The sequence below is a fragment of the Sabethes cyaneus genome, chromosome 1 (genome assembly GCF_943734655.1).
Source record: "Sabethes cyaneus chromosome 1, idSabCyanKW18_F2, whole genome shotgun sequence".
Lineage (NCBI taxonomy): Eukaryota > Metazoa > Arthropoda > Insecta > Diptera > Culicidae > Sabethes > Sabethes cyaneus.
Genome location: NC_071353.1, coordinates 155075623 through 155088473, shown reverse-complemented (window position 1 = coordinate 155088473; position 12851 = coordinate 155075623). Strand labels below are relative to the sequence as shown.

The 12851-nt window shown below is 42.4% G+C and overlaps 1 protein-coding gene across 1 annotated transcript in view; it reads left to right on the top strand.

Annotated features, from left to right (window-relative positions):
* LOC128732884 (CKLF-like MARVEL transmembrane domain-containing protein 4) overlaps nt 1–12851 on the top strand; it is a 38631-nt gene that overhangs the window by 10300 nt on the left and 15480 nt on the right. The window contains exons 2-3 of the mRNA XM_053826316.1: nt 8191–8358; nt 8517–8630. Coding sequence (XP_053682291.1) covers nt 8191–8358; nt 8517–8630 — 282 coding nt within the window. The remainder of the gene's footprint in view (nt 1–8190; nt 8359–8516; nt 8631–12851) is intronic.

Here is a 12851-nt window from a genome sequence, read left to right as displayed (position 1 = left end):
TCGCCGAAAGTTTCACAGACGTCTACCTACTGCTCGAAAGCGGTCTGGAACATGAACTACCACAGCAGTTCTGAATCCTGCGTTTTGCTCTTCGTCAATTGCCCTAGCGAAATCTTTACTAGTTACCAATCACCGAGCTGCGCAATTCGATGTATGTTGATCCACTTGGATACTATATCCCTATAAAGGGATGCATCTAAAGCCCTGCTGGCCGCCGACACTCTGCTAGGGAAATATACAACCCTCAAATGAAATGAGCGCCCAAGATCCCTCCGAAATACTGCTATGCTGAGGATGTCACACCACCGTACGAACTACAGCAAATACGGTAGGGATAGGAAAACTATCATTAACTACTGATAGTTATCAGTAAGTAATAATATCACTAAGTATCAGTAAAGTTTTGCTGTTATTGATATTTACTGATACAGTTACGTTGTTCCGTTAGAGAAATTAGTTAGGTTAGAATTAATTTATTGGTCAGTAGCTGCGTACGAAAGACGAGGAGGACACAATGTGTCCTCGTTGTTGTCGGCAGCATAAAACCGGGTGACACGTGTTATTTCGAGCAGTCGCATCCAACTCGATCTTGGGCTGCTCGTTGCCAATTTCTCAGTCGTCTCAGAAGTAAATCCCTTTCGACTTGGTCGAGCCATCTCGAACCTTAAGCCCTCTGTTTCCGGAGCCGGCGTGGTTGTTGAAGAGAACTGTTTTCGTCGCACTCTCGTCCGGCATCCTTAAGACGCGCCTGGCCCACCGTAGCCTACCGACTTTCGCCAAATATCGTCTGCAGTACCTTCCGCTCAAACACGACTTCAAGTCCATAAAGAACTACTGGTTTAATAAGGGTTTCGTGCATCGTCAGCTTCTTACGACAGCGTATGCTTCTTGATTCTTGATCGTAGTATTTTGCAAAGAGCAAAGTAGGTCCGATTTCCCGCTTGAGTGCGCCGTTGGATCTCCTAACTAGTGTTGTTGTCGGCGCTCACCAGCGAGACTAAATATACCTACGAACTCATCTGCCACTTCTAGTTCGTCGCCGTCAACGGTTATCGTCTGTGGGAGGCCCGCGTTTGTTTGTTTTGAGCCTCTTGCTTTCATGTATTTGGTGATGTCAGTTTATCTACAAAACCGGTTTCGTGCATGTACCATAGCTGGTCTAGATCGAATGTATCGCATGCTACTTTGAAATCAATAAAGATGACACGCGCAGGCACGTTGTACTCTAAATATTTCTGCAAGATTTATTGGATGGTAAAATTTTGGTTGAACGAGCTCCCATGAAGCCTGCCTAGTAAATTACAAGATTAACTTATAATGAACAACACAGTTTTAATATTACAATTCTATTTTTTGCGCAATGCCGTGATGGGCAAAATTACTGATATTTACTGATAGTTATCAGTAACGTAATGGAAACTACTGATAGTAATCAGTAACGATTTTTAATGATAGTTCCCATCCCTAAAATACGGAGCCCTCAGTTTCCTCGGTTTCCAGAAGACATTTGACAAAGTAGTACAGTGGACCCCCGTTTGTTAAAACGATTCCTCATGCAAACTAACCGGGTTAGTTTTTAGTTTGAACAACTGGTAACCCTAAATATGCTGGAACTTGTGTGAACTGGCTACCTTGCTCTTTTTTATTGTTTTGGTGGTTTGATTCAGTTGGCAATTTCAAGCAGCGAATATTTCATTCTGCGATCGGATTTCTACCATAATCGTTGGGAAACAATTATGGTAGAAATCCGCAATGTGAAACAGATTAAACATGCTAGATCAGTACAAACAAATTGTTTTTATGTGTATTGTCTGCATAAGCAAATGATGTCATATTGAGAGTGACATTTGTACCATTTTTAATTTGCACGTTGTGCAAACCAACGGGATTCAAATTAAAAAGTGTTCAGATTAAAAACGGTCAAACGAACGGGGACCCACGGTATCTGTATTTGATTTTTGCCTTCAACTTTTTTTGAGCGAATCAACTGCTTCTATAGCCGGTCCAATAAATTTGTTTTTTACCTGTTTTTATTTGTGTTTAAGTTTGATTTTTTACTATTTATACACTTGACCACTAGTTCTAAGAATTTAATCCATCATTGGGACCGTGTAAGCCTATAGATGGAATAAATAAATAAGAAATAAGACAATTGCCTTATAACTTTGGACTTTTTACAACCTTTTCCAAACTTCCGACTCAAAGAGCAAACCAGCAGCACTTTACAGAGCATATGTGGAATAAGTGCATAGTATAGGCTGACCAGACGTTCTGAATTTTGCGGGACTGTCCCGGATTTTGATGGTTTGTCCTGGATTTCAAGCGTCCCGGAAAGTGTTCCGCATTGATTAATGTTTGAATGTTGAAACACTACAGGTGAATTCTAGAAGCTTTTCAAGAAATTCATCATTTTTTGTTGAAACAAGTGTATTTAACACAAGTGTATTTAAATCGCTCGCACACAGCATGTGCGATTTAGTGATGATATTTCCATTCCTCTGCAGGAATGCTCTTTGTGTCGCCCCTTCAAGTGCTATACTAAACAGTAGGTGTGAGAGTGCACCGCCTTATTTCAATCCGTCTAACGTTACGAATGCATGTGATATTTCACCAGCTATTCTGACACTTGATTTTGATTTATCTAGCGTTGTACGACACACTTTTATTAGCTTGATCGGAAAGCCGTGCTCGGGCATTATCTGCCATAATTCATTTCTTGTCACTGAATCGTACGCTGCCTTAGAATCCACAAACAGATGGCCAGTCTGCAAGTTGTATTCGCGAAATTTGTCAAGAATTTGACGCAAGGTGAACACTTCCTTCTCGAAAACCACACTGGTAATCGCCGACAAAGGATTGCGATAACGGTCTCGGATAGTTACTACAATCGAGTCGGTATCCCTTGTTGTATATCGGGGAAATGAGACCATTAAGCCAGTCTGAAGGCGTTTCTTCTTCCAACCGAATCTCCCATTGTCACTTACGTCGAAATGAAAAAGTACCCGAGATTTGTTGGTCAATTCTCTCATCAAGCTTCTGGGCATATTCTGTGGCCGCGCTCTGAGCCGATAGCCGCGCTGGATGTTCAGCCGCATAGTTCTCTGTCTTCTGGGACTTGTTACGTTATCACTGGTCGTCGAGTGAAGGCTCTCTTTTCCAATGATTGTTACCATCGTGGACAATCCCTCAAGTTTGTTGGCATGCATGAAAGATTATTATTTGGTTTTTTGTATTTATATTTGAGTAAAGAATAATTGTCCATAAAATATTTGTGAGAATAACACAGTACTATTTCTATTTAATGTCAGTTAGCCTAGGGAAATTAATTAAGAATATTCAAAAAAACACTTCAAGCACCAGATTGAATAATAAGTAAATATAGGAGCAGAATGCTATAAACAGGCACAACCCTGCTACAACTTGAAATGCTACCAACGCTACTATCACCGCTGCTACCAGCAATAAAGAGAAACTGAAAAGGGGAAAATGACTAAGCTACCGGGGAAAGAAATTACTAAAGGTCTCTTGAAATCGAACCGCAGGCTAGTGAACATCTAAACCAGCCGATGAGTTTAAAAGTTTAAAAGTAAAAGTTTTCAATTGCTGATTGTTTAAAAAAAGGAAGACCGTTGAAGTGCTTTAAATAGACCGAATCAGGTATGCTAACGCTCAGTTAATTTAAATAATTAGCCATCATCTTTCTCAAATCAACCCGGTAGCCAAAAGCTAATATTTCCCTCACTTTTCCCACATGGTCTGCAGGACCCATTAGTTAACCCCAAAAGGTAGGCGATCGATTGTATCGCCGGAAAAATAGCCACGTAGAACGTACGTAGATACAGTGGCCGTAGAAGTCTGATCCTGAGCCACAGAAAGACGCATGAAGGAAAATTATTCCCCGCAGGCGCGAATGCAGAAGTTGGGGCTTTTTGGAATCCGGGAAATACTGAAAGCATCACCTCGTGGGTCGGTTTTGTACCATTGAGTCACCGGAAGTTCATCCATTGCTGTGACTGTTGGACAGTCTATACCTGGAAGTACGAACAAGGGCTAATCCCTTCCCCGCAAACACGTAAAACAGCGGAAATCGTCAAGGAGCGACAGCGGCTCAGTGGCGTCATTGTCCGTAGCAGCATTACCAGCAGGAGCATTTCGAGAAGCAGCATAACCAGTAGCAGGAAGGCCGGCCGGCACCCGTCAATTATACAACCGAAGCACGTGTGAGTAGGTCAGGCAAATAAAAGTAGATTTAAGGAAGTGAAGATAGTTGTTCATTTAGTTAAACTTATTATCCGAAATCTTGATCGGCATTCATATGTGAGAGCAGACCCTGAGAGCAAGAACGCTACTCACGGCCGCGCTAGCCATTTCAAAAGAGGCAGGTGAAGCACACCCTCAGGATCGCCGACGGTGTTTGACCAGCGATCGAGGACTTTGTTCTAATTGGTCCTCTACCCACTAGTAATATGATTGGGTGAAAAAACTCTTCCCTTCCGACCTGTGCATTCGTATCCCAAATGATGATTTTGGACACTCTCCATATGTTTTATCAACGCTGCGCTGGACCTGCAAGTTCATAGATATCTAAAGGTCTAATAATAGTGCATTGTCGGCATCCGAGGCCGACCGACGCTGCTTGAGCAGTAGTATAATGATCGACGGGAATGAGTTTGAGGTAGTTGACGAATTTGTCTACCTTGGCTCACTGGTAACGGCGGACAATGATACCAGCCTTGAGATTCGAAGGAGTATTATCAGTGGGCATGAAACATGGAAAATGCTCGAAGAGGACCTGCGAGTGCTCGGAGTTATCGAACGACGAGTGCTAAGAACGATCTTCGGTGGCGTACAGGAGAACGGAGTTTGTAGACGGAGGATGAACCCTGAACTCGCACAGCTCTATGGCGAACCCAGTATTCAAAAGGTGGCTAAAGCTGGACGGATACGATGGGCAGGGCATGTTGCAGGAATGGCGGACAACTTCCCTGCAAAGATGGTGTTCGCCTCAAATCCGGTAGAAACTAAACGACCAGGAATGCAGCGAGCAAGATGGCTAGACTAGGTGGAGCGAGATTTTGCGGTTAGCACTCGGTGTCCGAGCATTTGGAGAGCGGTAGCCCACAACAAAGTTACGTGGAGAAACCTTGTTCAACAGCCTTTGTTCTAGGACGGCAAGCCACTTATGTAAGTAAGTTGGTGGTGCCTTGGCTAACCTGTCGCATGCGAGTCTTGTCGAACATATAGTTCAGCATAAAACCCCGCTTGACGATGTGGTTGGCAGACAGAGGGTCTATCTCCAACGCCAGTTCAACGCTGTTCTCTGTCACGCTGGGATGCTTGTGTAGAGAAACTGTCGTTCTGATTTTGAAGCAGACGGAGGATCCTCTCGCTCGAGATATCCACGCTGCTCGGAAAATACCCCATGCCTCGTCAAGTCCCCCATGGTGTATGTTCGAAACAGCGGCTTATCCCTCGGCTTTGGGGTTGGTCCGCAGTGTACAGCCATCTGTCTGTCTCCCTGTCGGTATAAACGAGGAGCAGATAGTTGTTTTTGAGCTGGCAGCTCCTGAACTTTGGCCGAATGGCTGAAGAATTTCGTTCTGCAATCCAGCATCTTACTACGAAACTCCTTGATGGACTTTCATCAATTATATGAAAGGTAAAGACTCAAAGGATACAAACACTCCGCCTCCCATGGACGGTAACGGTTGATGGCGACGAACTAGAAGTGGTAGGTGGTTTCGTTTATTTCGTGTCTGACCGTCGAGGATCTTCTGGACTTTGGGGTTTACCAATTCAAGGGTTCCTGTGTCCAACCGGTGACGATACAGGACTGCAATTACTGAAAACATCGTTTGGCAAGGCTGCCAAAGTGTATAGCTCGTCCGATTCGGTTCAGGGGACTAGCGCTATGGGTCTGCTATACGGTTAGTAGTAAAAAGAGCGCTCATTGCAGCCTTATAGCGCCATAAACACATAAGTGACAACTACTTTCTTCAGCAATATTCTCTCTAACTCTAAAATTTTGTTCTATACATAACTTTTTCGAATTATCTTTGGCTGAGTCTGAGGCCCTGTAGTCAAACGAGTTTGCCAGGGCATTTTGGAGCCACCACGCACCGTGTCAGATTTGAAATGCGCTTGTTCCGGCGATGCCCATGCCACGATGTAAACAAATAAAACTCATTCTGACAACAAATGCCTACTGTAATTCTATACACTCTTAACGTAATTCAGAGGAATTGTAAACATTTTAAATTCTTAAATCATCGAAACAAATCGGTGGCGAATTCAGTGGCTGTATGACCATCAGTAAACGATGATCTCAGTGTCACTTGCATATATGCAAACACAGTCGTTCAGTGTGCCGTGCGGTGCGCGGCACTTACCGTAATTGGAAATTAGGCGACATCCATTTAGTACGTCACGCAAATTTTGACCAAAATCAACCCCCCCTCCCCCCCTTGTCACATTTCGTCACACATTCGGTGACCCCCCTGAGAAAGTACGTCACGTCACGGTTACCCCCCCCCCCCCCCCCCCTTCACAACAAAAAAAAATAGATATTCATTTCAACCTTTTTATTAAAAGTTATCAAATGAATTTCAGCAAATAAAATAAGGAAAATTTTCGAGCTTATAAGTCACCGATTCACGGATTTTGAAGATGATCAGAAGTCGCTGATGTGAAGTTGATTAATGTTTCGCGCATATCCACGTCCTTTACATCCATCCACTCAAATTCGTCTGATCTAGTTGAAAGAATCAGGACTTCCTGCTGACGTCTTGCAGCAACACGCATTGGAAGATTTTGTCATTTTGTGTATTCATTCAATCGTGCAATCATTCAACACTACGTTAGATGCGAAATTTAGTCCATAAATTCTATTGGCATAAATTCTATTCTTCAGATAACTTTTGAGTGAGGGGCAGTATAAATTATACCGAAAAACCTTAAAAGCAGCCGTGGAACTTCGGTATGAGTTTATGTTGATCGATTGAGTTTAGCACGAATATCAAGGGAAAACATTGCCGTGGGTCTCGGGTAGCACCCCGTAGCTCCTCAGGAGTTTGTGTGACTGCTATTTGCGGATGCAAAAATCTTTTAGGTAGGACGGTACTCAAGCAGCTCTTCAGCGATGCACTGCATATTCTGTAAAGCCTTAATGGAGAGTTTATACTACATAGAAGAATAAATGAGTCCTGTTCACACATATATGTTGAAAAAAAAGTTTTCATTCAAAAAATTTAACTATTTGTTTTAAAATCCATCAGAACGTTAATTTTATAGAAGCCTTCAATAGTAGTATCTTAAAATGAAGGCTAAATTACAATTTCCCGAATAAATTTTTCATTTGATATTTTTTTTCATGTGACGTCACATAACTTCATACCCCCCCTCCCCCCTACGTCACAAATCGTCACGATTAGGTCTACCCCCCCTCCCCCCTATAAGCGTGACGTACTTTATGGATGCCCCCTTATGCAAGACTGTGTGCGCTGTGCGGTGGGTTCAAAACGTTCAAAACAATAAAGTACGACAAAGTGTGTGAGATGGTGTTGTTGTTGTTGTTGTTGGGTGCGGTGCAATGAAAATTTACATCGTCGTCGTTTGTGTTGTATTAGTGTGTTAACCACGAGATTGCGTTGGTAAATTTGTTCCCTGGATATTAATATTTACGCTCTTGATATGACTTGTTTTTTTTCTCTGCATTTTGCACGAAAGATGACCGCGGTTTCGGTTTCAGAAAAAGTCCAAAGAAACCGCACTGTGATGTCAGTGAAGTCCCACACAAAACAATCAATCGTTTGTAGGTTTCCTTCAGTCCAGTTGGTGATGACTAACTGGATTTGTTTGGTTGGTTTTAGTCCCGCTTTTCGGATTCCATAATCCACAGCAGCCGCATTCATAAAAATGCCAACCAAAACTAGACTCATTAACTCCTGTTGTCGGCCGTCGTCTCTTTCCGAGTGGAAAGCGATTCCCGATCGCGATCACCATAAATATGCTAATCAGTTGCGGTCTGATTTTGGTTCGATGAAACTCGATGCCATGACAACCTGCTGAACGGAACACGGCGCACACTGGAAAGCGGGCGCCACCGCCTGCTGCCATGCCAGCCCATGCCTGAGTTTGAGCTGAGAAATGTTTAATTGAAGCTTTGTTTTTTTTCTCCGTTTTCTTCCACAGCTAATTGGCATCATCTGTATGGCCAGCGCCTCACCTGCCCTGCTCGGCGGAACACACTTTTTCCTGTTCGTGGTGATTTCCTCCTTCATCGCGACCGTTCTGTGGAGCTTTGTCTATCTGTTGGGGATTCGGGAGGTGCTGAATCTGCCGATCAACTGGATTTTGACGGTGAGTTCCACTGAGGACGCTCGAAGCCAGTACAACCTCGGTTCAGTACGCTTGCGCGCCGATGCAAACACAATCAATTTCGACGCGCTCAGCCGATCAAGCGTGCCGCGATCCGCGACCGACAACTGATGTGATGTGTATTTTTCTTGCCATTTTAGGAGCTGATTAATACCGGCGTTTCGACGATCCTGTACTTGATCGCGTTCATCGTTCAACTATCGACGTGGGCCAATATTGTTTTCGTGAGCAGGGGAGCGAACATTGCAGCTGGCGTGAGTAGCATTTGTGTTTTAGTATTATTATTATTATTATTATTATTATTATTATTATTATTATTATTATTATTATTATTATTATTATTATTATTATTATTATTATTATTATTATTATTATTATTACTGTTGTAATTGTAAATGAGCAATCAAAAGACATAATTTTGCTGATGGTGTTCACCACCTTGTTTGGGAACCGTCCAACCCTACACGAATCTCAGTGACCAAGGAACCGATAAGTCATTTTAAACTTTTTGTTGAAAAAATGGCGAAAAACATTCGTTTAACGGCACCCTAAAGGAGTTGGTACGTTCAAAATTTGTCCTTGACGGTTTTTTTTAAACGTACAATCTGGGGGAAATCGAAAGCGACTATGAGCCCAACTTCTCTCTCCAACGGGAGTTTTATATGGCACCCGACAGCAGACAGATGGTAGACATTTTCATGCATATGAAACTGTCGAAGTACCTGCACCTGCACCTGCAAACTGTACCTGTACCTACAAAGTCACGTTTTCAATCAAATCGAAACCGTCACCCAGAAAAGTTTGCGAAGAAAAGTTACTAACAGAATGATCTTGAATGCATCAAAATGCTCTGACATCGTTTGTTTTTGTTTTTTTGGAAACGCTCTTTATTACGACACGACTTTAAAGTATTTGGCCAAGTATTGAATAGAGAAACTGTTGTTAAAGAGCTAGGTATCTTATTTGACACTAAGTTTACTTTCAAAGAACACATCGCCTATTTCACAGCAAAAGTTGGGCGCGCTCTAGGTTTCATGTTTCGAGTAACTAAATCATTTGAAAACGTCCATTGCCTTAAAGCAGTTTATTGTTCTCTGGTTCGCTCAGTTTTAGAATACGGATCTGTCATCAGGGCTCCATGCTATCAAAATGGCATTCAGAAACTTGAAATAATCCATCATAAATTCCTTCGGTTCGCCCTTCGTTTGATGTTAGCTCGCTGGACTAGATTTGCTAAGCGTACGTCGTGATATTGTAGCTGATCTAATTTATATTGGCATAGCTAGGGATTTTCCCTGGAGAGGTCCAACAGATCTTGCAGAAATGGCGGGAGTACAACGTCTCCACGCATCACATCTTTATTGATTTCAAAGCAACATGCGATACGGTCGATCGAGACCAGCTACGGCAGATAATGCACGATCACGGTTTTCTGTTGAACGCAGCTACATTGGATCGAGTGATGTGTTTCGTGTGCATCTCGGGGACACTTTCGAGTTCCTTTTAAACAAGGTACCGGTTTATTTAGCTTATTTGGTGAACCGACGAAAGCGGAGTCTAGGAGCAGTGGGCTAAACATTAATGCGTCGAAGACCAAATACATGAAAGAAAGAGACTCAAAGGAAACAAACGGACGGTGCGGACGGTAACTGTTGACGGCGACGAACTAGAAGTGGCAGATGAGTTCGTGTATTTGGGATCGCTGGTGACGACAGACAACAACACTAGTATGGGGATCCAAAAAGCCGTGGGCTTAAACCGTCATTAGACATTACCCTTCTTTATCGACAGATGTCGCAGCCGACTGTTTAGAGTACAGGAAAATTACGGGGCCAGTGTAACGATCCTACTGACTCTATCTAGCAAGCACCGCCTAACCGAGATTCGAACATACGACGACTAGCTTGTTAGACCAGCATCGTACGTCGAAGCTAATTGGGCGGTAAGGGGATCCAGCGGCGCATTTTAGCGGTAAATCGGGCTTACTTTATCCTTCGCAAAACGCTGCGATGCAGAAGCATACGCCACCATACGAAAAATAGTAATTCGTTATGCACTTGAAGCCGTGATACTGCTCACGGAGGACATACGCGCCCTTGCCACGTTCGGGCGGTACTGCGGACGATATTTGGAGGAGTACAAACTGTAAGCGGAGATGTATTAATCACGAGCTTCAAACACTGTTGGGCCAGATTGCCATTTTTATCTGGCGAGTGGCGAAAGTCAGTAGGCTACAGAGCGACGAAATCAGTTCGACGACGACGACGACGACCACGCATCTGCGATGCCTTGTGAAAAAAAAATATCCGCGCAGCGGAAATATGTACATTGAGTTTTTTTCCTGTTTTTAAATTCCAACGAAGAAAATTTCTGGAGGGGGCCTGCAGAATTCTAGAGGGGGCCTGGCACCTTAGGTACCTGTGAACTAGCTAATAAGATAGCGCTAAGGTAAACTGTTGTACTGTAGGATGTTATGTTATCTGTTGTACAAGTTAAAAGATGAGAGGTTTTGTGCCCACGGGGAAAAATATGATGGCTGATATGATATCACTCGCGAGCTTGTCCCTACTTCGTAAAATAAAAAATAAACAAACGAAAAATAAAGAAGTTTAGGTCTCCAGCACACGTTTCACGGTTGGCATGGTCAATCATCCTGTCAGTAACTGCCTGAACCTTATGGAGGCTGGTCGGATGTTTTACATCGACCGAAGCAAAAGCAGCTTGCCGGAGTCTGCTCCAATAAGCTTATATGCAGGGCTGTACCGGACACCGGTTGACACCGGACTTCTTTGCGATTCCTTATTCAGGTTTCTTTGCAGAGTCCTCACCTGTTTACGATAGCCATCATGCTGTTGATGCCTTCACAAAATTAGTTCAGTCGCTCGCAACTCTTCCTAAAACGGTCGCTGGATTGATTCGGGCTTAGATTTAAGCATGGTTTGTTGTTTTGGGGTTGATTTAAACACTACTATTCTGCCCATAAACGCATAACAGTCCCATATGACTTTTCACCATTTTTTAGATAAACCTGGGAATCATCTTTAAATTACCTATTCTTTCAATATTTCAAACAAAAAAGCTATGTTTGTTCCCAAAATGTTGAAAAAAATATTAAACTATGTCAGTCTCATATTACAAATAAACGCATAACAGTCACAGTAGTGAAAATATATGAATAAGCATTTGGTTTTGGCAATTCCTGGACCGATTTGACTGCAACAACTACCAAACGAAAGATTGTATGGCCTACAAGAACACTATTGAAGAAAATTTGGAGCGGATACACGGTTCCGAAGCTATAGCCGGAACAAGTTCGGGAATATACGATGAAACTTGAACCACCTTGATTCACAATAATTCCATTATACGACGCCTCTAAGTACTCGAATCTGCAAAACTAGACCATTTGGTAGTTGTATAAGTGTTCAAGACGTCATTGACCATATCTAACCACATATCCGGAAATGTTCCGGATACCCCTACAGGGATCAGTTTCTGAATAGAACTAAAATACAACATGTGACATCTCTAAGTACGCGAAAGTGCAAAATAGGTTCAGAATAGTCCATTTTTCGTCACATAATGTGTCCAGGATAACATTGGTCACACTAGGACACGTTTTTTTCCTTTTTTTTCTAATGGCCCACCACTACCCCCACACCAAAAAGCTCAAAGCACGAGCCCCCTGGCAATGGACTCATCTAACAAAAAAAAAGCAAATAATGAACAAAAAACCGAGCGTGTAATTTATTGGTGTGTTTGGAAGTGATGTATACTTGACAAAACTAACATCAAAAAGGGATTCCCAGTGGAATTTCATTCCTTTGAAGGGATCGCAAAAGACTAAATAAACAGATACAAATATAATTAACAAGTTAACTAGACATTTATAGAGTGTATTTTACGAAAATTATCTTGTGGTTGATACGAAACTAAATTATAAAAGTATTGATTTTAGATTTGAAATACTGTTCCAATCTTTTTTTTGAATAGCAATCTATTGTTGATTAGTTTAAAGTGTTGTGGTATTTTATCATACGCAGAAGGACCATAAGAAGATATTCGAGTTTAACCAAGGGTACTGAGGGCTCGAGATCTTCCCAAGTTGTTTGCATACCTTGTGTTGTGGTCATGAGTTCTTGCCGGCAGAATAATATTATGATGCATGTTTGAATTTTTCGGAACATCGTAGATAAATAAACAGGATTGCAACTCGCGCAACCCTAGTATTGGTAAGGCGTTATGCATGAAGTTCTTGTATAAGTCGAGCGTTGAGTAAAACTGTGGTAATGTATAAATTATTTTAAGACATCTGTTCTGTAAAACTTGCAGTTTCTTAAGATTGGATTTGCAGGCTTGGCCCCAAACAGCGACTAGATACTGCAGGTGAGAATGAATGCACCCAAAATAAAATTTGATCAATGCGTGCCGCGGAACAAACGGTCTGACTCGATACAATAGCCCACAAAGAGATG